General features: G+C 43.3%; 1 protein-coding gene across 1 annotated transcript in view; it reads left to right on the top strand.

Moving 5' to 3' along the window:
- The window catches only part of ERCC6 (ERCC excision repair 6, chromatin remodeling factor), a 73,102-nt gene extending 48,305 nt beyond the window's left edge, over positions 1-24,797 (top strand). Inside the window, exons 9-21 of the mRNA XM_082718626.1 lie at positions 1,819-1,989; positions 2,435-2,611; positions 6,905-7,021; positions 10,742-10,837; positions 13,442-13,657; positions 14,097-14,207; positions 14,600-14,719; positions 15,328-15,422; positions 16,933-17,078; positions 17,164-17,865; positions 19,408-19,612; positions 20,202-20,280; positions 21,420-24,797. Coding sequence (XP_082574752.1) covers positions 1,819-1,989; positions 2,435-2,611; positions 6,905-7,021; positions 10,742-10,837; positions 13,442-13,657; positions 14,097-14,207; positions 14,600-14,719; positions 15,328-15,422; positions 16,933-17,078; positions 17,164-17,865; positions 19,408-19,612; positions 20,202-20,280; positions 21,420-21,839 — 2,655 coding nt within the window. The 3' untranslated portion in view covers positions 21,840-24,797. The remainder of the gene's footprint in view (positions 1-1,818; positions 1,990-2,434; positions 2,612-6,904; positions 7,022-10,741; positions 10,838-13,441; positions 13,658-14,096; positions 14,208-14,599; positions 14,720-15,327; positions 15,423-16,932; positions 17,079-17,163; positions 17,866-19,407; positions 19,613-20,201; positions 20,281-21,419) is intronic.
- Positions 24,798-25,387: the final 590 nt, after the last annotated feature.

Raw genomic sequence — 25,387 nt, 5'->3', positions numbered from 1 at the left:
CGCACAAAATAAATCGAGATAATGCATAGATGCTTATAGATCCCATTCAAAGCTACGGCGCTTGCTGCCCAGATGCAGAGTGTAGTTCTCAGGGAAGGAGCTTGGTGGCGCCCCACTCGTGCTCGGGGCGTGGGCTGCCTCTATAAATGCTCACTGCACAACAAAGACGGAACGCTGCTTTTGCTTTTCACCTTTTTTATAAAAGTGAAAATCCTCTTTGGCTTTCTTTGGGTGGGCAAAAACGGGTACTAAAGTACGTCTTTTGTAATAGTGAAGAAGCTAGCTGAACTTTGGAAAAGCAGAGGATACCTGTAATATTTGAAAGAACTGGTGTAATATTACATGTAATTTACCCTTAAATTTTTTTTTTCTTTCACCGTTAGGTATGAGGCAATGTTGCCTGATACTTAGTTAATACTAGCTTTGCAGTTAGCTGCCCGTCTACGTTCACATCTTGACTCCTCCACTTACCAGCTGTGTGACCTGATATATTATTACAGTCTCCCCCCATAAACCAGGGGTTCATAAGGACTCTGTCCTTTGTCAGGGAGTTGCTGGGCGTGCTCTGTCTGCAGTGAGCATTCTGGGCCTGGGAGCTCTACTCTCTGCTGTTCTGCAGAGTGCTGTGTGTTCCCGGCACACTTTCTTCTGCCCTTGGAAAGGGACCGTGTTCTTTCAGTGACCACACCTGGCTGGATATATCATGTACTATACCTGGCCTCTCTCTGGCTGCTTTATTTTCTGTTTTTGTCTGTCTGGAGGTAGAATTTATTTTTTCTGTCAAGCATGACTGCTAGTTTGGATCAGTGCAGAATTCTGGGGTCAGAGCGTTTCCCCTACAATTATGGAAAGTCTGGCTCTTTGCTTTCTGACAGTTTAGTATAACAGAAGAAGTGTCCAGCTCAGGTGGAGTCTTTTTCCTCTGAAGGGAATCTTCTGTTTTGTTCTGACTAGAAGCTACAGCATTTTCTCTTTACTTTTGGAATTCTAGTAGGTATATTCCTAACGATAGGTCTTTTTTCAGTGTTTCTCCTTGACACTCCATTACTTTTTGCTCTATAGACTCCTGTTTCTCCTCAGAATTTTTTTCTGCCTTTTAAAAAAAAAATTGTTTTTATATCCTTTTCTATTCTCTCCTCCTGGAATTCATGTTCTGCATCAGTAGAGCGCCTGAATTTGTCTTTCTGGTCTTTCTGGCTTTTCTCTCATTTTCTTTTTCTGGTTTTAAAATAACAAATCACTTCCCATCTATCTTGTTGTTTTAAATTTAACAAGAATTGACACGAAGGGGGCGCCTGGGTGGCTCAGTGGGTTAAGCCGCTGCCTTCGGCTCAGGTCATGATCTCAGGGTCCTGGGATCGAGGCCCGCATCGGGCTCTCTGCTCAGCGGGGAGCCTGCTTCCCTCTCTCTCTCTCTCTGCCTGCCTCTCCATCTACTTGTGATTTCTCTCTGTCAAGTAAATAAATAAAATCTTAAAAAAAAAAAAAAGAATTGACACAAAGGATATTTTAGAAAAATAAATATTGGGTAAGTGTTTACTTATTGTAACTTTTTCTAGTTTTCTTTTGAGGGCCCTCCTCCTTAAGTAGATGTAGTAGTCAGTGTTTACAGAGTAATGAAACATAAACTTCCAGTGCTGATAATATATAGTTGCAATTGTATGTATTGTGATTGTATACATATTTTAAAAGTACAGTAGAAAAAAAAAGTACAGTAGATTACATCATTGAAAGATTACCATTTAAAGAATCATGTTCGTTTAGTTTATTTAAATGAGCTTATTTAAAACTGGTTTTACCATTTTATCATCATTTTAGGAGAAACTAATTCGAGATATTGCTCATTGTCATGGCATTTTGATCACTTCTTACTCCTACATTCGGCTGATGCAAGATGACATTAGTAGGCATGACTGGCACTATGTGATCTTGGATGAGGGACACAAAATTCGAAATCCAAATGCTGCTGTCACCCTCGCTTGCAAACAGGTATGAGCTTTTATAACAAGGGAGATTTCCAGGGAAAATAGTATTTAATTGAGAATAAACTCTGGTATCACTCTTATTGACTCTTGTGCCTCTGCATAAGGAATTTGAAATACATGTTTTGCCTTAGTGCAGAAAATTCTTTATTCTTGCCCATAATCATGGTTTTAAGAAATTCAAATTATTCACATTACTGACTGTGTCTCGTAGGGATCAGTGGTTAGAATGTAATCCAATCCAACTCTCATTCCTAGTGTTCAACGAACAATAAGAAATATTCTTCCCTCTTTATTTTTTCTATATTGCGTAAAATGTCTACATTTTGGAGATTAAAGTGATGTGTAAAAATGTTAAATAACCAGGATTGTGTGGACATATTTTGGGGTAGGGATGGGGATCATCTCTTGAAAAATGGATTTAACAAAAAGTGTTTTCTTTCCCCAAATAGTTCCGCACCCCTCATCGCATCATCTTGTCTGGCTCGCCAATGCAAAATAACCTCCGGGAGCTGTGGTCGCTCTTCGACTTCATCTTCCCAGGAAAGTTAGGCACATTGCCCGTGTTCATGGAGCAGTTCTCGGTCCCCATCACCATGGGGGGGTATTCAAATGCCTCCCCAGTGCAGGTAATGTAGTAGGCAGCTAACACTTGTAGGCGTTTTAATATTTAAACTGTTTCTACTTAATACTGTACTTTGTAGCCAAGTCATTCATAATATGAGGGAAATGGCCAAGCTTATAAACCGGTATCTGCCCAAAATCATAAAATTATTTTTGCTTGAGAGCTCCTGCTTTTCTAGATGAGTTTTAAAAAATTATCTAACGTATTCAAAACCAGTCAGAAAGTAAAACAAGGGATGAATGAATCCGTTCTGGACACTATATAATTTAGTATATCTTATAAGATAGTGTAACAGCTTAGAGAAGGGAAAGCCAGGGAGGATTGAGTTGTTCAGAGAGGACTTAGTACAACACTTAAATGTTCTTTAACCCAGTTCTGGGAAAACAGGCCAAGAAAAGTGAGGGCATTCTAGATCAGGGCAGTGGTATGACCACAGCCATATTGTGTGGCCATGGGCCACAGTGAAGAGACATGCCTGATTGCCCTGGAGATGCTTGTGAGGTAGCCAGGAAGGTGTGGGTGCCAGAGATGGGGGCTTTGAAAGGGAGGCAGAGGCTCTCAGGCAGCAAAGAGCCACCGAAGGTGTCTGAGCGGGAGGTTGAAAGATGGCTGCTCTTCCAGGGCCACTCAGGCAGCAGGTGGTGATGGGACTGCGGCTGGCTTTGGGGACCTCTGGGAATTGTTAGGGGTCAGGGTGGTGAGGGTGGTGAGGACCTGAACCTGGACTTGGATGGTGATTCTGAGAAAGAAGGTGGGGAGCAAAAGTTCCAAATGGCATCTTTTCCCATAAAACAAACAAGACATGGGGGCCCTTAAGATAAAGGAAATGGGGTAGGAAATTATAAAATTTGGAAAAATTATAAAAAGAACTCCTGTACTCTTTTACTAGATCCACCAGTTATTAGCATCAGCTAACATTTCGCCACATTTGTTTTATCTTTCCTTCCTTCCTTCCCTACTTCTGTGTACCCATGCACACAAATTTATACTGTTTGTTTTTCCTGAATCATCTGAGAGCAAGTTGTAGACATTATGTCCCTTTATTCTAAATCCTTCAGTGTGTATTTCCTAAGAACAAGGACAGCCTCCTATATAACCACAGTAAAAATATCCAAATCAGGAGGAAATTTAACACAGTACATCTCTGAGGTCTAGACTGTAGTCATCCACATTTTGTCAATTCTTCCAGTAGTTTCCTTGTCTCTAGTTTTCCTTTAATCTGCAACAGTTTCTCTGTTTTTGTTTTGCCTTCCGTGACTTTCCAGACGACAGGCCTTGTATTTTGTAGAATGTGCCTCCCTTTGGGTTTGTCTTCCACTCTCTGTGACTTGTCTTTCTTGGTGTTTCACTTTAGCACATGCTGTTGGTTTATCCTTCATGGGTAGTGGCAGTTGGTAGTGTCTGATTGCTTGGGTGAGGCGGTATTTACCAGATTTCTAAACTCTTTGAATTAACCACTTTCTTTGGAATTAATAAATCACTTTACAGAGAGATTTGGAAACCCTCTAAACATTCTCTTTTTTCCTTGACATCCTTGTGTTAGAAGTCTATGTACTTACCTATTTTCCCTTTGTAGGTTATAAGGTCTTTGGGAGCAGAACTTTTTGTTTTTTTGTTTTTTAAAGATTTTATTTATTTGAGAGAGTGAGGCAGACAGAAATGAACCTGAGCAGGGGGAGTGGCAGGCAGAGGGAGAAGCAGGCTCCCGACTGAGCAGGGAGTCCGACACGGGGCTTGATCCCAAGACACTGAGATCATGACCTGAGCTGAAGGCAAATGCTTAACTGACTGAGCCATCCAGGGGCCCCAGAGCTGCTGTTTTTGTAATTGCTTTTTTGTTTTAAGTCCATGGTTGTCATGAGTTACTGAATCCCAAGAAGATCATCTGTCAGCAGTTATTTATTGTTTCAGGCTGGGGCTAAAATGATGAGAGGTGGCTGGCAACCAGAACCTTCTCTTGAATTGTGTTCTCAGTTCAGTAGGATGATTGTAGTACAGGGTAGTGAGGACTATGATCAGGGGGGATATCTAATATCAGAGCTTGTGGGAGTCAAGAAAGGATTCCGGGAGGAGAGATGACTGTGCTAGGCTGAGGAAGGTGAGGGGGGAGAACATTAGTTACCAAGAATATGGCCTGCTTCTTGGCTTTGCATGTTAAGCTTAGATTTTAGAACTGATAAGAACCTCCTCATTCTTACTCAGGGTTTATTGAGATTCCATGGTTTGGTGACTGGCCTAAGGTAAGGTTTCTCAGCTCTGGAAAAGGCAGAACTGGTGAGTAATATCACTCTGCCTTGTCAGGAATAGAAAGGAAACTTAGATGTTCAGTTGATCTCCATTTTCCATGGCACTGGGAGGTTGGGAGTGATAGTTAAGAGAAATACAGTTCTGGATCCCTACCATGTGGTGTGGTCAGAGAGACAGGGAGGCAGATGGGAAAAATAATTTAGAATCCGCGTTACTGCCTGAAGCACAGGACTGCCTAGGAAGGCTGGACAGAGAACGTGGCTGAACATCAAGGCTAAAACTGGGTTTCTTAGTCTTCCTTGCTCTTCTATCCCCACCACATTCCAGAGTTCCAATTCTTCCTCTAAGGAGAGTTGGGTGTGAAAAACAGACCCATCCCCAGCCACTGTGAGGTCTGACCCCTGTGAGTTCCCCACAGTGGGCCAGGAACAGGGAGGGATGGTGGAAGGAGAACTCTCCAGAGGGCTGGGCGGGCAGGAGAAAGTGGGAGTGAGCGGCCAGGTGCTCACCAACCCGGCCCTGGTTTGCCAGCAGCATCATCTCGCTCACTCGTGCTTCTGGAGGAGAAATACGTGAGTAGAGGTGGGGATATGGAGATAGTTTCCTTAACATACTGTATATATTTTTAGGAAGAATTTTAACAGTATACTTCTTGGTGGGACTGTAATGTCACATTAAATTCTGAAATTTATTATCTCTGTATTCCAAACCATAATATATACCTGATCATCCTCTTAAGGATAATTTGTAATCAGTGGCTGAATGATACAGTTATGATATTACCTGTAACTAGAAGTTGTTGATTAATTGAACTTATTTGTTATTGTCTGCTGTTCCAAATAAATCCTGTATTTTTCTCTGTACATGCTCACATACACACAAGGTGAACACACATATGTGTGTATACATGTATACATACTTGAGTGAGGATATTCTTAGGGTTTTTTAAAATATTTTTCACTATTTTTTTTTAAAGATTTTATTTATTTATTTGAGAGAAAGAGAAAGAGCATAGTGGGGCAGGGAGGGACAAAGGGAAAGGGAGAAGCAGGCTCCTCGCTGAGCAGGGAACCCAATGTGGGGCTCTGTCCCAGGACTCTGGGATCGTGACCTGAGCCAAAGGCAGACATTTAACTGACTGAACCACCCAGGCACCCTATGTTAATTTTTTAATGTGAATTTTTCTGTATGTGTTACATTCAAACTCTTTTTATTTTCATTCATTTTGTAGCTAATTTTGTTAGACTTTGGTTAAAATTTTTCTTGTTCCGTTAAATAGTAATTTACTAGGTTGTTAAGCCTATTCAGAATTTTTTTTTAAGTATCAATAATTTACTGAATTCTTTGTTTGCCTTTAAGTGAATTGCAGAGGGAGTGTTTCCAGAGCTGTGGGTCTTTGTTTTTCTACATACAGTTAATACCCATCTCATGTGGCTATGCTCCATTACAGAACCATATGCTCCATCTCAGGCTAGAGTGACCTTTCATTTCTGGGATCATAGGGCTTTTCTTGAACTTACTCTCCTAAATCCCCAGTGGGCAGTAATCTCTGCTTATTATCTGGTTGCTCCCATAGCTGAAGCTTTCCCCCAGAGTTAGCTTTTGATCTTCAGTCTTGCAGAGCAGCACTTCCCTTGTAGCTTTAGGAGAATGCAAGATTATAAACAGAGATTCATTTGAAAGCTGTTTTTTTCCCCTAGAGGGTAGTCGAGAACCGAAGAAATCTCTACTGTAGGGTCTAGCAATATAATAATAATAATTAAAGCAAAGTATGGAGGAGGAATTAGACACAAGATTAGATTACCAGTTCTTTTGTTGTACATTTTGGTAATAAGTTTTTTTTAACTGATGATACCTTTGGAAAGGTACCACCTTTTGGAGTATATGGAACTTATCCTAATTTTTCCAAACTATTTTCAACCATTTCCAGCCAATTATATATAACCATAGGTCTTTGGAAAATTTTTTTAAACATTGGAATCAGTTGAGAGGTAAGAACAAATGCATTTGTTAAACATAAGTAATTGTTTGCCCTTTTCTCTTTTTGAAGGTTAAAACTGCTTATAAATGTGCATGTGTCTTACGAGATACCATAAATCCATACCTGTTGCGGAGAATGAAGTCAGATGTCAAAATGAGCCTTTCTTTGCCAGATAAAAATGAACAGGTCTGTAAATCCAGGAGTTACCAACCCACTCCTAATGTGTGGGTATACCTGTCTGTTTATTCTGCTTTTCACATGCAAAAATGGTAGGCTAATGGGTGTGCTCAGGGCAGCTGGTTTCTATCTGTATACACCTGTATGGGACAAGTGAGCCTGCTGTGGCACCTGTCCTCAGCAAGACTCTTCCTTAGTTCACAGGCTGTGATCTTTGTCCTATTTACACACAGATTCCTGCGGCTGCACTTTTGAACTTACCCATTTTCTTCACGCCCCAACTCATTCATGCCATAAATTGGAGGTGCCAGGCCTGTTCCTGGGAGATAGCAGTGAACAGAGAAACTGCTTGCTCTCCTGACTCACCTTTGTTCTTGAGGAGGGGAGACAGTCACAGACACACATGCCACCTGGTAGGCAGCAGTAATGTGGAGGAAACCCTGAGCAGAGTCAGGGGAATAGGGCATATAGGGTGAGGATTTGGGGAAGTGAGCTTCTTTTTTTTTTTTTTTTTAAGATTTTATTTTATTTATTTGACAGACAGAGATCACAAGTAGGCAGAGAGAGAGGGGGAAGCAGGCTTCCTGCTAAGCAGAGAGCCCGATGCGGGGCTCAATCCCAGGACCCTGAGATCATGACCTGAGCTGAAGGCAGAGGCTTTAACCCATTGAGCCACCCAGGTGCACCGGAAGTGGGCTTCTTAAAGGGGACAGTGAGATGTTTCCTCTCTGATAAACGGACATTTGAGCAGAGGCCTAAAGAAGGTAAAGGAAGCAAATCATGGGGTTCTTAGAAGAACATTCCAGGTTGATGGAAGTAGGAGGGTGTTGGTACCTCCAAGGACCAGCAGGGAGGGCATTGTGGCCTGAGGGCAGGAAGAAGGATGAGAATTCTTGGAGGGAGAAGTCAGTTAGTTGGCTAGGTCATCGGGGCCTGCTGGTCGTGGTGAAGACTTCAGATTTTACTGTGAGTGAGGAAGCAGTTCATAGGTAGAGACGGAGCCAAGGAGTGACGTTATCTGACTCAGGTTGTAGAAGGGGCATTCTTTTAAAGTCCATCCTGGTGTTCTGTTATTGCAATAGATGACTGCACCCTCTTTTTAACATTGAACAGTAAATACATTGTAGATTCTCAGTGTTGAAACTGTAAAGGGTCTCGGAGATCTCTCACCAAGGTTGGATTCATCCCCACCTCTTCCCTCCCCCAAACTCATTTCCAAAGTCAACCCTTGATCTCCACATTCTCCTAACAGGTCTCCCTTTGCGGCCAGTGTCTTGGGCCACAGTGCTCTGTGCCGTGGCCTATCCCAATCTGTCAGTTGTTGTGCTGTTTTGTCCTTTTTCGACGCCCACTTTGCGCGGCATCCTCGTAAAGTAGTGCGGCCGGTGTCTGGCCGGTGTCTGACGGTCTTACTGGCCTCCAGCCGTGGGCGCTCTCCACTTCACTTGGTATCACACAGCATCGCTGGCTTTGTTTTCCCAGGCTCCTCTTCCTGCTGACACACCTTCATGGCCCTCTTCCCATCAAGAATCCCGATTTAGCTTCTTTGCACCAATTTATTTTCACTATGGGGTCCCAGAATGTCTCTTCTTTGTAATCCATGTGGAGCCAAGACAAATGGCTTGGAAACAGTTCCTGTTTTCCAGACATGTGCCACTTGTCTTTCCATTTGCATGTGATGTTCCCTCTTCCTGGAGGTTTTTCCACCCCACCCTCCAGCTTTCCCACACACTGAAGTTGTAAGATCCCACTAGGCTCTTGACTAGATCTCCTTGAGATCAGGACTCTTGACTAGGTCTCCTTGAGATCGGGACCTTAAAGTGCCACGCAACACCTAAAACAGTGATTTGTACACACTAAGCATCTGGTGAATGATTAGTTCAGTTAACCTTGTGGCTATCAGAGAAAAGGCTTTTCTCTGTTACCATTGTATTTAAAGACTGAAATACAAATTTAAGAAGTGAGGAATTAGAAATACTCAGATTCGTATTTTCAAAAGATGACTCAGGCAGCATATGAAAGCATTGGAGGGGAAGGAAAGTGGAGGCAAAGGGGTGAGTTAGGTGGTCCTTCCAGAGTTCACAGCGGGGTCGGGAGGGACTGGAGGGGATGGGCCTGAGCCCTGGAGGGTGTGGGGCTGGCGGGTGCTTTCCAGGTTCCTGTTTAGATGCTGGGATGGATCTGCTGACAGACACTTCAAAAGGACAGAGCATAGAGGAGATAGTTGTGAGTTGATTCGGGTCATTTAAAGTGTCCACTGCACATCTGCCTGCCCAAAAGGCAGTTATAGGTGGGTCTTGGGTTCTGAGGAGAATTCTAGGCAGGGATATAGTTGTGACCTCAGAGCCAGGAAGGTGTGGAAGTTATGAGCAGGGGTGAGGTTGCCCGAGGCACGTACACAGACCGAGAGGAAAGAAGTTACAGTGGAGCCGGTATCCAGAGGGGCCAGCTGGGAAGACAGGAGGCCTAGGTAGAAAGGCAGGAGGGAGTTGGGGGAAGTGGAAGCATGAGGCCTAGGGACTCGGCATGGCTGGCTGCTAGGAAATCATTAGTGAGCTCGTTCATAGCACTTTCTCAGTGGGTATGCCCTCCAGGCTTGTCCCGGAAGAGACAGAAGGAGAGGGTGTGGGGATCGTGAGTACACATAATCCTTTTAGGGAGTTTTCCCCCCTCAGTTTTTGGAGAGAGTAAGGTGGTGGAGCACTGTCCAGAGGAAGAGGAGAGGGTTTTTAGATCTGGTGCGAAGGTCAGAGGGTTGTCCCAGTTCCCAAAGAGGAAACTAGCTGTTCCCCTGAAAATTAAAAAAAAAAAAAACAAAAAGACAAAACAAAAAAAACGAAGTGAGGTAGATAAATAGATAAACTTTAGGGGGTGAAAATTAGGGAATCATGACTGATAGCTTCGATTTCTGTCTTTGATGTTTTGTCCATTTTTTTGGTCTTGTTTTGTTTTTAAGAGTTTTATTGATTTGAACGGAGGGAGAGTATGAGAGAGACTGCATGAGCAGGGTAGGGGTGCTGATAGGGGCAGATGGAGAGGGAGGCAGACTCCTTGTTGAGCGAGGAGCCTGATGAGGAACCCGATCCCAGGACCCTGGGATTATGACCTGAAGGCAGGAGTTTGAGTCAGTCTTCATGTGAAAGTTTACAAGGCAGAAGTAGTAGGTGGCAGAGGGGTAGCTAAAGGAAGATGTCTTGGGTTTATGACTAGCCAAGGAATAGAGTGAATATGAAGGAGAGGAGGATTGAGAGGCAGAAAGGGAACATTCTGGCATGGAATAACAGGCAAAGCTGGGCTGGAAGGATGGACAGGTCTGGTAAACTCGTGGACCTGTGCTTTGACCTCTAGGAAAGGGGGCAGGTCAAGTGAGGGTAGGGTCCCTGGTCTGAAGTGAAGTGTGAGCGAGGGGCATGGGCTGTCTGAGTGCTTGGAGGCTACGATGGAGGAGGACTTGTGCTGAACGTTGTTTTGGGAAGGAAGCCAGTCTTCAGGGACTGTTGGGATAGTGGGTAGGGACCAAGAGGTTGATGGATGACAGAAGTGGAGGAACTGATGAGAAGGGGTGACTGTGTTTTTGTTTAGCTTTGGAATGGGGCACCATTTTGGCTTTTTGAAAAAAGAGGTACTTTGTTAATATTGTATAGGTTGTGCTTTTTTGATTAGAAAACTTTGTTGATGTCTTAATTATTTTTTTTAATTCTCTGGGTTTTTTTTTTCTCTCCCCCATAGGTCTTATTTTGCCGTCTTACAGAGGAGCAACATAAAGTCTACCAAAATTTTATTGATTCCAAAGAAGTTTACAGAATTCTCAATGGAGATATGCAGGTCAGAAATGAATTATAGAGCAGGGAAGTGGGGAGGAAAGGAAGCTAGTACTAGTCCTGTTTCACAGTTTCCTCTTGGGGAAAACTTGGGTGTGAACCATCCCTTAATTTAGAGCTGTTGCAGAAGTAAGACAACGTGCAGTTATATTTGAGCACACTTGCTTTTGTCTATATTGCAGCACCATTACACTTGAACCCCACATCATGTGGTCTAGCAGAAGAGTAGTGCTAGGTACAGGGTCTGTAACGCTGAGTCCTTCAGGGATGTCTGTTCTGAGCAGAACACAGGGAAGTGGCCCTGGACTGCTGGGGTTAGCAGGGGCCTGAAGGAAGAATTAACTATCATAAGTGTTTGTGTAAGTAATAACATTTTAGTTATTGGCAGTACTCAGTAACAGATGCTGGTAAAGGTCTGTTCAGTAAGCATAAATAGTGGGTTTATAATCAGCATATACTTTGAAGTTCCATATGAACTAATCAGTTTCTTTGTGCCTCAGGGTCCTAAAGTGTGAATTGTGTTTTATTTATTAGGCATATAAAACTTCTTAGTCTTGGATCTGTCCTCATGGGAGGTACAGCTAAGTAGCAAGCATCTTACTCTCTGAAACACACTTCCTGCTCATACACAGAGGTTGCTAAAGAGATGAGTGTGGGTGTTGTGGCTGCCTGTGTCCCATCATGTCTGCATGCTTTTTCTTCCAGAGGAAGTCATTTCAGTTCTTTTGGCCATCGCTCACTGTTTCTCTTATTTCATCTATGATTGGCCTCTATGAGAGGTTCTTACATCATTCACATTTATTCATCTCTCTTAAATCTGCCCTTATCTTCATGTGCCTTCAAGTTGTGAAGCTTCAGGTGATCTAGATTAGCACTGACCTGTAAATACTGAATATAAGCCACATGTGTGATTCTAAATTGTGCTAACAGTCACATTCGAAAAGGTAAAGAGAAGAACAGGTGAAATCAGTTTTGGTGATGAATTTTATTTAATTTGATCTAAAATGCCATTTTTAATATGTAATCAAAAATTTTAGATTATTCGTGAGGTATTTTACCCTTTTTTCCCTAAAACTATGTCTCCCAAATTGGCTATTTTACATTTGCAGCACATTTCAGTGTAGACTGGCTTTCTGTGGCTTGTGGCCACTGTACTGGAAGCATCAATCTGGAGGCAGAAAGAGGAGTTACACATGACTCTTCATGGGAGTTCTGAAATATTCCTGATTTATTCAGATTTTTAATTATTTGTTTAACTGTTGTTCGCCAGTAGAACTACCTTGGCTTATTAAATTATGGTTTATCTTTTTCTCCTTGAGCTTTTGTACTTATGAGGTGGATTTGGGTCACACTTGGAAAGCTATGAAGGATGCCTTCCTGCTGGGGCCTGGAGGGCAGGCACCCCCAGTCTCCTGTGCCCTTCTGCTGCGTGAACCACCGCCATATCTTTCCCGTTTGTGTATTTCCCATGCAGATGTGTTTTCTGATATTCTACTGTATAAGTAGGTGGAACTTCAACCTCTGATGCATATGTTTAACTACAGAACCTTTAATGAGGGGTACTTAGTGTAGTATTTGAATGCATCTGCTAAGTCATTTACCTGATTTCTCCTAGTTTAGATGGGCATGACATTTTTTTTAAGGATTTTATTTATTTATTTGACAGAGAGAGAGATCACAAGTAGGCAGAGAGGGAGGCAGAGAGAGAAGGGAAGCAGGCTTTTCTTCCCAATGCGGGGCTGTGATGCGGGGCTCGACCCCAGGACCCCGAGATCATGACCCGAGCTGAAGGCAGAGGCTCAACCCACTGAGCCACCCAGGCACCCTGACATTTTTTTATTCACATAAAAGATGGGTCATTTTTTTATATACTGTGAATTATGTATTTTTTTTCCTAGTAAGAGAAAATAAGTCATTAGCAATTAAATATGACCAGTAGATGTTTGATCCAATAGAATGTTTTTGTTTCTAGAGAACTTGCCTTGTCAAGAAAAGATGAATGAAGGTTGATTTCTTCTAGCTCCTAATATGCTGTGAATAGGGAGGAAGCTAAGAAGCTGATGAAGAATTACTTTTTTTTTTTTTTTAAGATTTTTAAAGATATTCATTAATTTTAGAAAGAGAGAGAGAGAGAGAGTGGGTGGGGGGAGGAGGAGAGGGAGAGAGACAAGCAGACTCCATGCTGAGTGCAGAGCCTGTTGCGGGCTAATTCCCATGACCCTGAGATCATGACCTGAGCCTAAATCAGGAACGGATGCTTAACTAACTGAGCCACACAGGCACCCCAAGAATTACTTTTTTTTTTTTTTTAGGATTTTACTTATTTATTTGACAGAGATCACAAGTAGGCAGAGAGGCAGACAGAGTGAGAGAGAGGAGGAAACAGGCTCCCTGCAGAGCAGAAAGCCTGATGCAGGGTTCAATTCCAGGAGCTGGGGTCCATGATCTGAGCTGAAGGCAGAGGCTTTAACCCACTGAGCCACCCAGGCGCCCCAAGAATTACTTTTTAATCTGTGTTACATATCAGATAGTTTCCTTCCCTTCCTTCCCAAGTGAATGTTATTTTATATGGCATAATCCAAATGCACCTAATTTTTTTATACCATAGATTTTCTCTGGACTTGTAGCCCTAAGAAAAATCTGCAACCACCCTGATCTCTTTTCTGGAGGTCCAAAGAATGCTAAAGGTATTCCAGATGATGAACTAGAAGAAGATCAGTTTGGATACTGGAAACGTTCTGGGAAAATGATAGTAGTTGAGTCCTTGTTGAAGATATGGCACAAGCAGGGTCAACGAGTATTGCTATTTTCTCAGTCAAGACAAGTGAGTATACAGACGTCATAGAAGAAACAGTTTGGTTCTTTAAGACTTACAGCCAGTTGTGAAGAAATGGGTTATGATCTAAAATAATGTTTCTAAAAGCAAATTCACCTGCTGATACTGAGATGGCAGCCTGTAAATCTCTCTGGGAGCTTGGATCTTTCTCTAGAGTTGGTGCCCAGAAGTTGGCTTTCTTAAAAGGCTTACTGTGAGGTTCTAGGGTGTGAGCAAGTCTGGGTCTGAACTCAGGTAGATGGCCTATAAGAATGAACAGTAGGGTAAAACCAGATACTTTCGTAGTAGTTACATTGATCTGCCTCACAGCAAGAAGCCCCTTTTAATTTAAGACTGTGGGAAGGTATGACTGTTTAGACAAGGGTGGACCTCACCAAAGGTGTGTATTTGATTTTTAAACTCTTACCCCACCCCCTCTCCCAAACAGATGTTGGACATCCTTGAAGTATTCCTTAGAGCTCAAAAGTATTCTTATCTCAAGATGGATGGTACCACTGCAATCGCTTCAAGACAGCCACTGATTACAAGATACAATGAGGTGACGTGGGGGAATTGAACAGTAGAACCCAGTAGTGCTACTCCATGCAGAGGAGGGAAGAGCAGCCTCAACCACCTGAGCCCTGCTTACCCTGGGGATGGGCGGCGGGTAGAGGGGGACTTTTTGCTTTTACCCCTGGGCATTGCTGGATTCTGTGTGTGTAAACAAAGAACGTATTCCTTCTTGAAAAGCCACCTCTGAGCTATTGCCACTATAACTGGTATTAAAAGCAGAAGTTGTGAGATGGCATCTTGACTGACCAGTGGTCTCTAGGATGTAACCCATCCTTTGTATTGGGAGGAGGTTTCAGTGTGTGGAATATGTAAAGACAGAGATGAAGAGCTGAAACTAGTCCTAACTGTGTGTGCTCAGTGTTGTGTGTCTTACTCTAGGACCCATCCATATTTGTGTTTCTTCTGACTACGCGGGTGGGTGGCATAGGAGTCAACCTGACGGGGGCAAACAGAGTCATCATCTATGATCCTGACTGGAACCCAAGCACAGACACTCAGGTAAAGGGGAGTACGAGTGACAGACAGTTGAGTGGCCAGCCCTTGGGAGGGGCCTTTGGTACCCCTGTCAGCTTGCCCCTGTCTTGGTTGTTACCTAGTCCTAGGCATGGAGGAAGGCACCCTCGGCCTCACAGGTGGGCAGAGTCACCAGCAGTTTTTTATTTTTTTTATTTGACAGAGATCACAAGCAGGCAGAGAGGCAGGCAGAGTGAAACAGAGGGGGAAGCAGGCTCTCCGCTGAGTAGGGAGCCCGACGTGGGGCTCGATCCGAAGACCCTGGGATCATGACCTGAACCAAAGGCAGAGGCTTTAACCCACTGAGCCACCCAGGCGCTTCTCGCCAGCAGTTTTATCTGTAGCGTTCATCACCGTGTCTGGGGTACAAAGAGAGAGGGCAAAGTTACAGACACACATTGTTTTTCATCTAGAGGTGGCTCAGCCTGTCTTTATCATCTGCCTGTTTTATCTTCCTTAATGGACCTGAGGTGTATTTAGTGGCATTAGGCAGAATTTGGGCTTTGGGAGGGGGAGGAAGCGGCCAGCTCTGTTTGTTTTCTTGAGCTCTTGTCGTCGGGAAGGGTGCTTGTTGAAGTGCATCTCTGCTCTAGGCCCGGGAGCGAGCATGGAGGATTGGCCAGAAGAAACAAGTAACTGTGTACAGACTTCTGACTGCCGGCACCATTGAAGAAAAGATTTACCACCGGTCAGTACAGGCGGTGGCTATGACCGGAGACAGCTCTCCTGGCTGCCGTGCGGTCAGGGTATAGCTATAGAAGTACGCCACAAGGGTTGAGCTGGGAATTTTTTAAATGCATTGTTTTAAAAAAGTGTTCTTATCTTAGAGCAATAGTTGCTGTTAATTTAAAGGATATGTGGGGGTGTTTTGTTGTTTCATTTTTGTATTATTTTCTTTCTCACTAAAATAAGCTTAAATGGCTTATTGTGAGTTTTTTAAAAATGTCTTTGAACTTGATCATTCTTCTACCTTATAAAACCTCAAGGACTGCTTGTGTGTCAACTTCATCTTAATTACTCTTTAAGAGAATGTACATACCTACTATAGTGTACCATCTTTTTTTCGTAAAAAATTTTTTTTTAAGATTTTATTTATTTATTTGATAGAGATCACGAGTAGGCTGGGGGGTGGTGGTGGTGGGAAGCAAGCTCCCTGCTGAGCAGAGAACCCAATGTGGGGTTCGATCCCAGGACGGTGAGATCATGACCTGAGCTGAAGGCAGAGGCTTAACCCACTGAGCCATGCAGGTGCCCTTTTTTGTAAAAATTTTAAGAAGCAACAAAGTTGAAATATGTCCTGGAATTTTCACACACTTTGCAGTTGTGTTCAGCATGGGTCTTTGGCTCAAATGCCCCCGAGGGGGAGGTTGACCAGGACACCTGTTTCTTTTTCCATCTCTCTGTATGAGTAGGGATTTAGACAAGGGGCTCTTTAACAATGGGGTGGAGATACAGCCAGCTTCTCCCCCTCCTCTGCCAGGACTTTATTCTTGAACTGCACCCCAGCTTTTAAAGGGAAGCTCCCTGCTTTCCACTAGGCACTGGGGCACTCCCAGATAGGTGTGTGTTCTTCCAGGCCTTATTCTGAGAGGGCAGGAGACGAGCTGTGTCCTGTGAGGGAGAGCGTCCTCTCAGATGTGCTTTCGCCTCAGGGTGGGAGGGGGTGCGGGAAGGGGCAGAACTGCTTTGTGGGGGTGTCTGGGCAAGAGTGACGATGGTGTGGAGCTTTAGCATGCAGTGTGAATCAGCGGGCGGAAGGTGGGTGAGATGGCTCCCAGGGAAGGCTTCGCAAAGGCCCAGTAAGAGAGAATCCTGAATCCCATCACAGAGGGGTCCTGAGGAGGGCAGGGCAGGGGACTCTTGGTCCAGGAGTCCTAGAATCCAACTCTTTCCAGTTTGGAGAGGCTGCGAGTCATGTGATTGTATGTAGAAAGGTGATTTCTGACGTGACGTTGGAGATGAAAAAGCTCACTGGGTATAAATAATAAGATACTCTTTGTAATTTAAATTCCATCAGGCATGGGAGACCGCCCGATATTTTATAAACTTTGAATTGTAATTTTCCAAGGCGGAAAGCTTGGGGATGATGTACACATTTGTCCAGCTACAGTTACCCTACCTCTCATGTTGTTTTATAGCCGGGATTTTGAGCTGCAACTGAACATTGTTTTATACCAGTTTAATTTTTATCTTTTTAGACAAATTTTCAAGCAGTTCCTGGCAAATAGAGTGCTAAAAGATCCAAAGCAAAGGCGATTTTTCAAGTCCAATGATCTTTATGAGCTATTCACTCTAACGAGTCCTGACCCTTCCCAGAGCACTGAAACAAGCGCGATTTTTGCAGGTATTACATAAAATAATTTCACTTAAAATTATAAAGTACAGAAGAATTATGTCATGTAACTTGAGCGTGTTTTTCCTCTTTACAGGGACTGGCTCAGAAGTTCAGGCTTCCAAGCTCCATTTAAAAAGAAAACTTCCACCAGCCTTTGGAGCAGACCATGATGTTCCAATATGCAAAAAGTTTCCTGATTCTACTGCATCCACAAATGAGGCCCCATCCACTGAAGAAAAATCTACAGCGACAGGAGCTGAAGTAAATGCAGTAACTTCTGATCCAGGTGATCCTTTGAACGATGCCCCTCAAACACCTCGGAATCTACCTGGCAGTGACGGGCCTGGAGAAGGGACGAAGGCAGTGTCTAGACTGGAGGAGTCAGCCGTGATTAATGGACAGGGGGATTGTCCAGATTCTCCAAGAATCAGCAAACCGGATGGCGTCTCTAGTGAGGAAAGTATCCATGAAAAGCAGGGTCTTTCTGACGGGAGAGAAAACTGCCAGGCTCAGACAGAGCCTCTTTGGGAGAAAAAGCAATCGGAGGGTAATTTTTGTAAGCACAAGTCAAAAACGAAACATAGTGCGCCAGAGGAGGAGCCCCCGGAGCAGCCTGGGAGGCCCGCGCAGAAGCTGAAGAGCTCTAAGCATCGCAGAGATGCTAAGTTTGAAGGAACTCGGATTCCACACCTCGTGAAGAAAAGGCGGTACCACCAGCGGGACAGTGAAAATGAGAATGAGAGCAGCGAACAGAGCAATGAGGATTATGTTTTGGAAAAGCTTTTCAAAAAGTCAGGTAATCTTTTTGCTGACTTTGTCACAGGTGTGCTAGGAACAGAAGAGGAGTAGGCTGTTTCTAGCAGCGCAGCCTTGACTCCCGGGGCAGAGTAGGCTCGCGACTGGAAGTATCTGTTCTTCTAAAATTCAGATTTGAAATGTATCGACATTTTGAAAATCGTATTCACCTCTCTCTTCTGAAGACCTAGAGGAATTTGAAACTCTGGAGCACAACAGTACTTGACTTATAGCCACACACAGGAGGGGTGCAGTGCTCTGAGTAGGTTTGTACTACTGACCAGTGATAGGAAGTTTCTGTGCGTGCTGTTTTCACCTGATTTTCCAGCCGCAGATTAAAGTAACAGCCGTGGGGGAGAGGCAGGGCAGGCTTCCTGGAAGTCGGAAGGCTTGATTGCTCCTGTCAGAGGAGAAAACTCAGGAAAGCAGACTCAACAGTTGCTCAGAACCAGGGAGGACAGGCAGTCCTGCATAGCATCGTCATCCCTGGGGTGTCATCCTGTTCAGGCCTTGCAGTCACTGTGTTCACAGCATGACGGCCCCGAGTTCCCAGAGGTCACTGTCTGTCGTTCTGGGTGCAGGAGCGCCAGGTTTCTATATGGCATTTCAGGAAAAACCATTTGGGCCTGAAACTTTTTTGTAAGGTAGTTTACTGGTGACTTTCTTTTTTTTTTCTATAATTCCTGGTCTGTTTTTCTAGGAAATGATCTCTTTTGCCTAATTTTCAAGTTTATTTGCTCAGAGGCATTGAAAATGTTCTTGTAACAATTTTTAAAAAATTTCTTCCTGTCTCAAGATAGTTTCTCCCTTGTCATTTCTAATTTTGTATATTTCTTCCACCCCTTTTTTGGTTGGGTTAAGCTAGTGGTTTGACTATTTTGTGATTTTTTTTTTTGTTTAAACATAAACCAGCATTTTAATTTGTTAATTAGGTCTATGGTTGTTTTCTACCTCATTAGTTTTTGCTTTTATCTTTATTACTTTCTTCCTTATGCTTTTGTTTTTGTTGTGCTTTGGTGAGGGTTTTTTTGGCTGAACTTTTATAAGACTCTTTGACTTGGAAATTTAATTCATTTGTTTTTATTCTTTCATTTCTATTGATATATAAATATTTAAGGCTGTGAATTTTCCACTGGTGCCTGCATTAAGTTCTGCTGATAAGTAGCACTTTCATGATCATTACTTTCTAAAAATTCCATAATTTTGGTTTATATTTTTATATTTTTCCTTTCAATAAAGAATTGATTGATTAATAGGAGGCTTTAAAATTTTCCAGATAGCAGGGATGTTGAAGTTGTGACAAAGGCATTATACTTAGGTTATTACAAAGCAGGGATAGCGACTGGTCCCTACCTTGTAGGGTAGTGATGGAGGTGAGTGGCGGTGGCATTTGTAAAGTCCCTGGGTCATGAGAGTCACCTCGGCAAATAGCTGAAAGTGTTCACTGTTTTTTCTCTACCCACAACATACTAGACTATACAGAGGGAAAAAGTGTGACTGTGTACAAACTGAAACATGTCACTGTTCCTTTTGTTCTTGCTAGTCGGAGTGCACAGTGTCATGAAACATGATGCCATCATGGATGGAGCCAGTCCAGATTATGTGCTGGTGGAGGCGGAGGCCAACCGGGTAGCCCAGGACGCCCTGAAAGCGCTGAGGCTCTCTCGCCAGCGGTGTCTGGGGGCAGCGTCTGGTGTTCCCACCTGGACGGGCCACCGGGGCATTTCTGGTGCGCCAGCAGGAATCAAGTAAGAGATGACTGCCTTGCCATGCACGTGAGGAGGCCAGACCACCTAGGCTAGGAGTACAGCCAGAGCAGGCGCGGTAGAAAATTGCTCAGGGAGCAATGGGGTCACCCAGATTTGGAGGGCATGGGGAACGACATATCATCTTACATTTTGCCTTACATTGTCCCCTGCTTTCCAAAGCTGAGTTTTAGGGAAAGGAGACATGGTCCGTTTTGTTTAAGAGATGATGTTAAGAATAAGATAACAGAATAGCAATTACACTTTAATGAGATGGTTAGGCAGTGTTTAGCAGTCAGTAACCACTGTGCTATTTGGTAGAATCGTTTAGAATAATCTTCCTACCTAGAATCTGAGGATAGTCTCCATCCTGTGTTGAAAAAGATATTGAGTGGTTCTTACTTGAAATGCAGCAGTTACTTCCTAGGAGGGTAAAGTAGAAAAATTAAAGGGGATGAGCATAGTGGCTATGAAAGAATAACCTTGCAGAAGAAAACTTTTCCAGGAAAAGATTAAGTTGTTGAAAGGGCATTTTCATGTCTAAGTCACAAAAACAAACGTTTTATCTACTGTGATTCTTTTCCTTATTTAGGAGTAGATTTGGTCAGAAAAGGAATTCCAACATCTCTGTGCAGCACCCTTCTTCAACAGGCTCAAAGGAGAAATGCCAGGTAATACGATGGCCTAGCTGCTTCTCTTGTCTGAGACTTACGTGGCTGCGTTGCCATGAAAACTTCACCTGAGTCAGATGTGAGGAAAAACACTGGCATAATGACACCTGGTGTGTGTGTTGTAGGCTCTGATGAATGAAGCACTTACATTTGAAGCTAAAAGGACCAGCCAACTTTGTAAAAGACCAAGTATTAACCTCAAATCTATAGCGGAATCTGTGTTTGGGCCTGAGAAAATTAACAAAGGGTATAGGTGATGTGTGAGTTGCTGCCCATTCCGCCTGCCCCATCCAGGGGTGAGGTACCCACTCCAGAGAGTACCACCCTCTAAAATGAAGATGAAGAAGAGCCCTTCGAATGTTGTGTGTAACGTACTGGCTGCTGGAGCCTTGCGCCCGTCTCTCCTGGTCCCGTAACCCCCGGATGCCTTGAGTGCTTCACTGAGTAAAGATTAGACCAAACCTCGTCATTCAGTGCTCTCTCTGGTCTTTTCTAGTCAAGGGCTATGTTGCTGATAAAAGTTGAAGACTCCCAAGTTGAGACTCCTATTTTAGATTAACTTGAACACACTTGGAATAGCAAACCTTCTTTGACTTCCCATGTTAGGTTCTTTTGGCAGTAGGGATGTGGAAAGAAGTTAGATTTGTGTTGTTGTTCTAGGGCAACTCACATGAGGCACAAAGAGGGAAAGAGTCAAAAGACTGAAAAGTGAGGAGAAGGAAGCGCAGCTGTGTAACAGCTCCTTGTCCCTCAGTGCCGCGGTCAGGGTGGATTTGGGAGTAAGAGCAGGAGAAGCCTGCAGAACCCGTGCCTCCTGGAACCGGCTTTCCCGCCAAAGGGAGGCTCGGTGCCCCCACCCTCCCCTCCCTCCCTCTCACTGCACAGAATGATGATGAAGTGAAGAGTGTAGTTTGGGGGATTTGGGTTTTTTCCAGAAACGTTCTTTAACGTTGGTTGGATTTCAGTGCTCGTCTCTCACCCTCCCTTTTTGTTTGATGCTCTCTCATTCTTTGCTGTCAGCCTCATTGCCTGGGGCTCGAGTGTTCCTCTGTGGTCTGGGGCTCCTCAGGGCCTTTGGGGAAGTAGTGGGACCAGGAACTAGAAGCTGGTTCATCACTGCAGTGGTGTTCTTTCTCCAGGACGGCGTCACGAGAAAGGATGGGAAGGATAATGCTTCCGAGCACTTCAGTGGGAAAATGGAAGATGCAGAGTCTTCACCCGCGGCCCTCTCTTCGTCTTCACTGTTGGCTAAGATGAGAGCTAGGAACCACCTGATTCTGCCAGAGCGGCTGGAAAGTGAAAATACACACCACGAGGCATCTGTGCCACCACCCTCCACCACCGAACACGATGACCTGCTGGTGGACATGAGAAACTTCATCGCTTTTCAGGCCCACGTGGATGGCCAGGCCAGCACTCGCGAGATACTGCAGGAGTTCGAATCCAAGTTATCAGCCTCACAGTCTTGTGTCTTCCGAGAACTGTTGCGAAATCTTTGCACTTTTCATAGAACTTCTAATGGTGAAGGAATTTGGAAACTTAAGCCAGAATACTGCTGATCAACATTACTTTTTAAACTTTCAATTTCCTAGTGGGAATTTCTGATTATTAATCCTATGATTAATAATCATGTTCGTCAACAGAAGTTGGCTGTGTCTGATGTTTACTTTGATATCTACCTCATAATTTAAAACTTTAAGGAAGAAGAAATTCATCTCTAAAATTTTAAATTTTAAAAATACTTGGGTTGATGTTTTTATTTTGGCACTATGAATTATGTTACAAAATCAGGGACCTAACAGTTAATGCTTGGATCACATTTGTTTGTTCACCCGAAAGATGCCATCAGAGAGCCCGTTACTACTCATTTAGATGTTTGTAGACAAGAAGTCGCAAGAATTCATTTTATTGGTGCTAAAAACATGTCTTACATTCAGTCAGACCTATTCAATTAATTAGCTCACCAATATCTGATAACAGATATTTATTTTTGATTTATTTTTGATGCATACCTTTTAAATGTTTAAATTTATCATTTGCCACCCATAAACAAATGAGACTTAATGTCTTTTGAATATATTAATTGCCTTTAAGCAGTCTTCCTTTTAAGGTACTATAAATCGGCAGGTATTTTTACTAGTAAAGCATGAAATAGCTCAGTAATAAATAATGGGGCCTGTCCTTGCAGAAGGTTGTAGTGTACTCAGCTTACATGGGCTTAACTTAAAGCAAAGGACATCTTTTTCCCCTCTGTGGGGACTGTTGGTTTTAGGAAAATAAAATACATTATCTTAAAAAATACACAAATCTTAAGCAGAATCAAAAGTGAGTAAAAATAAAAACACACACAGACATACAAACGTCACTCCGGACTGCAGCCGGTGTGCCACCATTACCATGTCGTGACCACTGTTGTGGCCCCCTCTCTCTGCTTATGTGCTGGGAGGGGACTTGGAGCATTTTTTATTTTATTTACTGTTTGCTTCTCTAAGGATGCTGATGACTTTGTCCTGGGCACCATCACTCTCCTGCGTATTATCTTCTGTCCAGTTGTGTCCACCTCTCTTTGTCCTTTGCCTTCCCTGCGAGGCTCCTGTTCTGGACGTTTGGTTTTCAGCTGTTTTCTGGCTGTTGCTTATGCATTTATAGTTCTATGATGGTGGTGTTTCGATCCTCAGTTTGTTTTCTTAGCTTCGATTTTCTTGTTTCCCTCTCTCTGTTGTTTTATCGTCTCAGCCCTGAAGTCTTGTTTTCTTAAATTCATTACATTCCTTAACTTTCTTCTCGAGCTGTCACAGTGGAGTTCTTTCTTGGGCTTGTTCTCTGTGGCAGGCTGTTTTTCCTCTCTGCCTTCTCCGTATCGTGTATCGTGCTCGTCTTCCTCCCATGCCGTTTCTTTACACCTTGTTTATATTGCACGTGAGGAGCTGCGTCCATATCTGTATGCCCTTCCCCGTGACCCAGACAGAAGGGGTTTGGGTTTGGGAGTGGGGAAGAGCCTCTGTGGGTTCCACACAGCTCTGGTTGGAGGATTTGCGTTTTACCCCGCCGTTCCGGAGATTTTGTTAAATAGCTCGGGCCAAAGAATCCTAGAGGTAGCGAGGAGATGTCCTAGAGTCATGATTCCCACCAGGATTTTCTGCTGCTCTTTAAAAACATTCTGGCTTATTCATCTTATTCTGTTTTTAGAGTGATTTATGTATTAGCGGAAGAAGATTCTATTATTTTCTTCGGTCTGCTGTCATTATCTGGAAGTCATAGAAAGGATTTTTAAACAGCTCAATAAATCTTAAACTTGAGAATTTGGCTCAGAAGGGAGTCAAAACTCATGACTTTTGTTTCTGGGAAGTTCTTTTTTTATTTTTATTTTTGTAATCATTAGCCTGTAACGAAATCGCTTCCCCCTTATTGTCAGATTGAATGCAGTTCATTTTCTCTTTCTTTCTGAAATCCGAACTCAGTTACTGAGTGAGAGGTTTATCTTTTTTTTTTTTTAAAGGATATTATTTATTTATTTGAGAGAGATTGAGAGCATGAGCAGGGGAGAGGGAGAGGAAAACTCCCCACTGAGCAAGGAGCTCAATGCAGGGCTGGATCCAGGACTCTGGAACCACGACCTGCCCAGTACCCTGGGATCATGACCTGAGCCGAAGGCAGGTGCTTCACCGACTGAGCCACCCAGGTGCCCCAAGAGTGAGAGAAGTTGTAACCTTCTCATCAAATAGAAAATGCCATCAAAAAGCTATGCAGTAAAATCAGGGTGGTCCTCACTCTCGTTCTTAGCTCTGCCACCAGCATGCGGGGACCTTGGGCAGGTTGCCATTCTGCCCGTGTCTCAGTGTGGACATCTATAAGCATGGTCATCAGGCCTCCCAGGTGGAGGGGCTTAGCGGAAGATACTCTAAGTGTAATGTTTTTAACAATAGAGAGTAACTTATTCGTTTAGATAGAATCTACTTTTTGGAACTTAAAAAGCTTAGTACGATGTAGACAGATTTAATGTATTTAATGTGTTACATTGGTATCAAGCAACAATAAAGGATTTTTAAATTTTGTGAAATTTTAAAACTTCCTAGTTCCTACATAAATGTACTATCACCGTTAAAACAATTTCAGGCAATTAGTGTCTATTTATTCCAGGTTGTTTTTCCAGGTATTTGCAAATACATGTGGCCGAGAAGGCTGCTGTCATGTTTCCCCCTTCCTTTACTGACGAATTTCTGGAATTTTGCCAGGACGCCTGGCTGCTTTGCTGACGACTTGGCTTCCCCACCTCCCTTGCAGTTAAATTGTGGCCCCGTGACTGGGCAGTGGGATGTGAATGGAACTTCCTGATTGGGCCCTTAAATAAGGGATTGGGTGTATCTTCTTCTGGCTGAGATTCTGGGGGACCTTAAGCTGTGATATGGGAGCTGTGGAGCTTGTGTGTTGAGGCTGGAGAAGCTGGCCTGCCAGCCTTGAACTGCTTTCCTTCCACCTGTTACTTGAGAGCAAAATAAATTGCTGACTTGCTTAAACCACTGTCTTTTGGAGTCTCTTTATTATAGAACCAGCTTAGTTTTATAGGTATGATTTAACATAGATGAGATTATATCATCCTTACTGCTTTTTTTTTTTTTTGTCTTTTTTTTTTTTTAAGATTGTATTTATTTATTTGATGGACAGAGATCACAAGTAGGCAGAGATGCAGGCAGAGACAGAGAGAGAGAGGGGGAAGCTGGCTTCCCACTGAGCAGAGAGCCTGATGCAGTCTCTACCAGGACCCTGGGATCATGACCTGAACCGAAGACAGAGGCTTTAACCCACTGAGCCACCCAGGCGCCCCTCATCCTTACTGCTTTGCCCCTAACTTTTCATTTAATGTTACATGCAAGACATCTTTTCTTCCTTGCAATTAATAGCTCTTCCTTGCAATTAATAGCTCTGCTGGATTAAAAATGACATAGATTTTTAAATTTAAAAAAATTTTTTTAAATTTCAATTCAATTCAATTAACATATACTGTCTTATTAGTTTCAGAGGTAGAAATCAGTGATTCATCATTTGCATATTATACCCAGCTTTGCCCGTTACTTCAAGTGTCCTCCTTAATACCCATCACCCAGTT

Source organism: Mustela nivalis (assembly GCF_964662115.1).
Source record: "Mustela nivalis genome assembly, chromosome: 2".
Classification (NCBI taxonomy): Eukaryota; Metazoa; Chordata; class Mammalia; order Carnivora; family Mustelidae; genus Mustela; species Mustela nivalis.
This window is presented reverse-complemented; position numbering and strand designations above follow the sequence as displayed.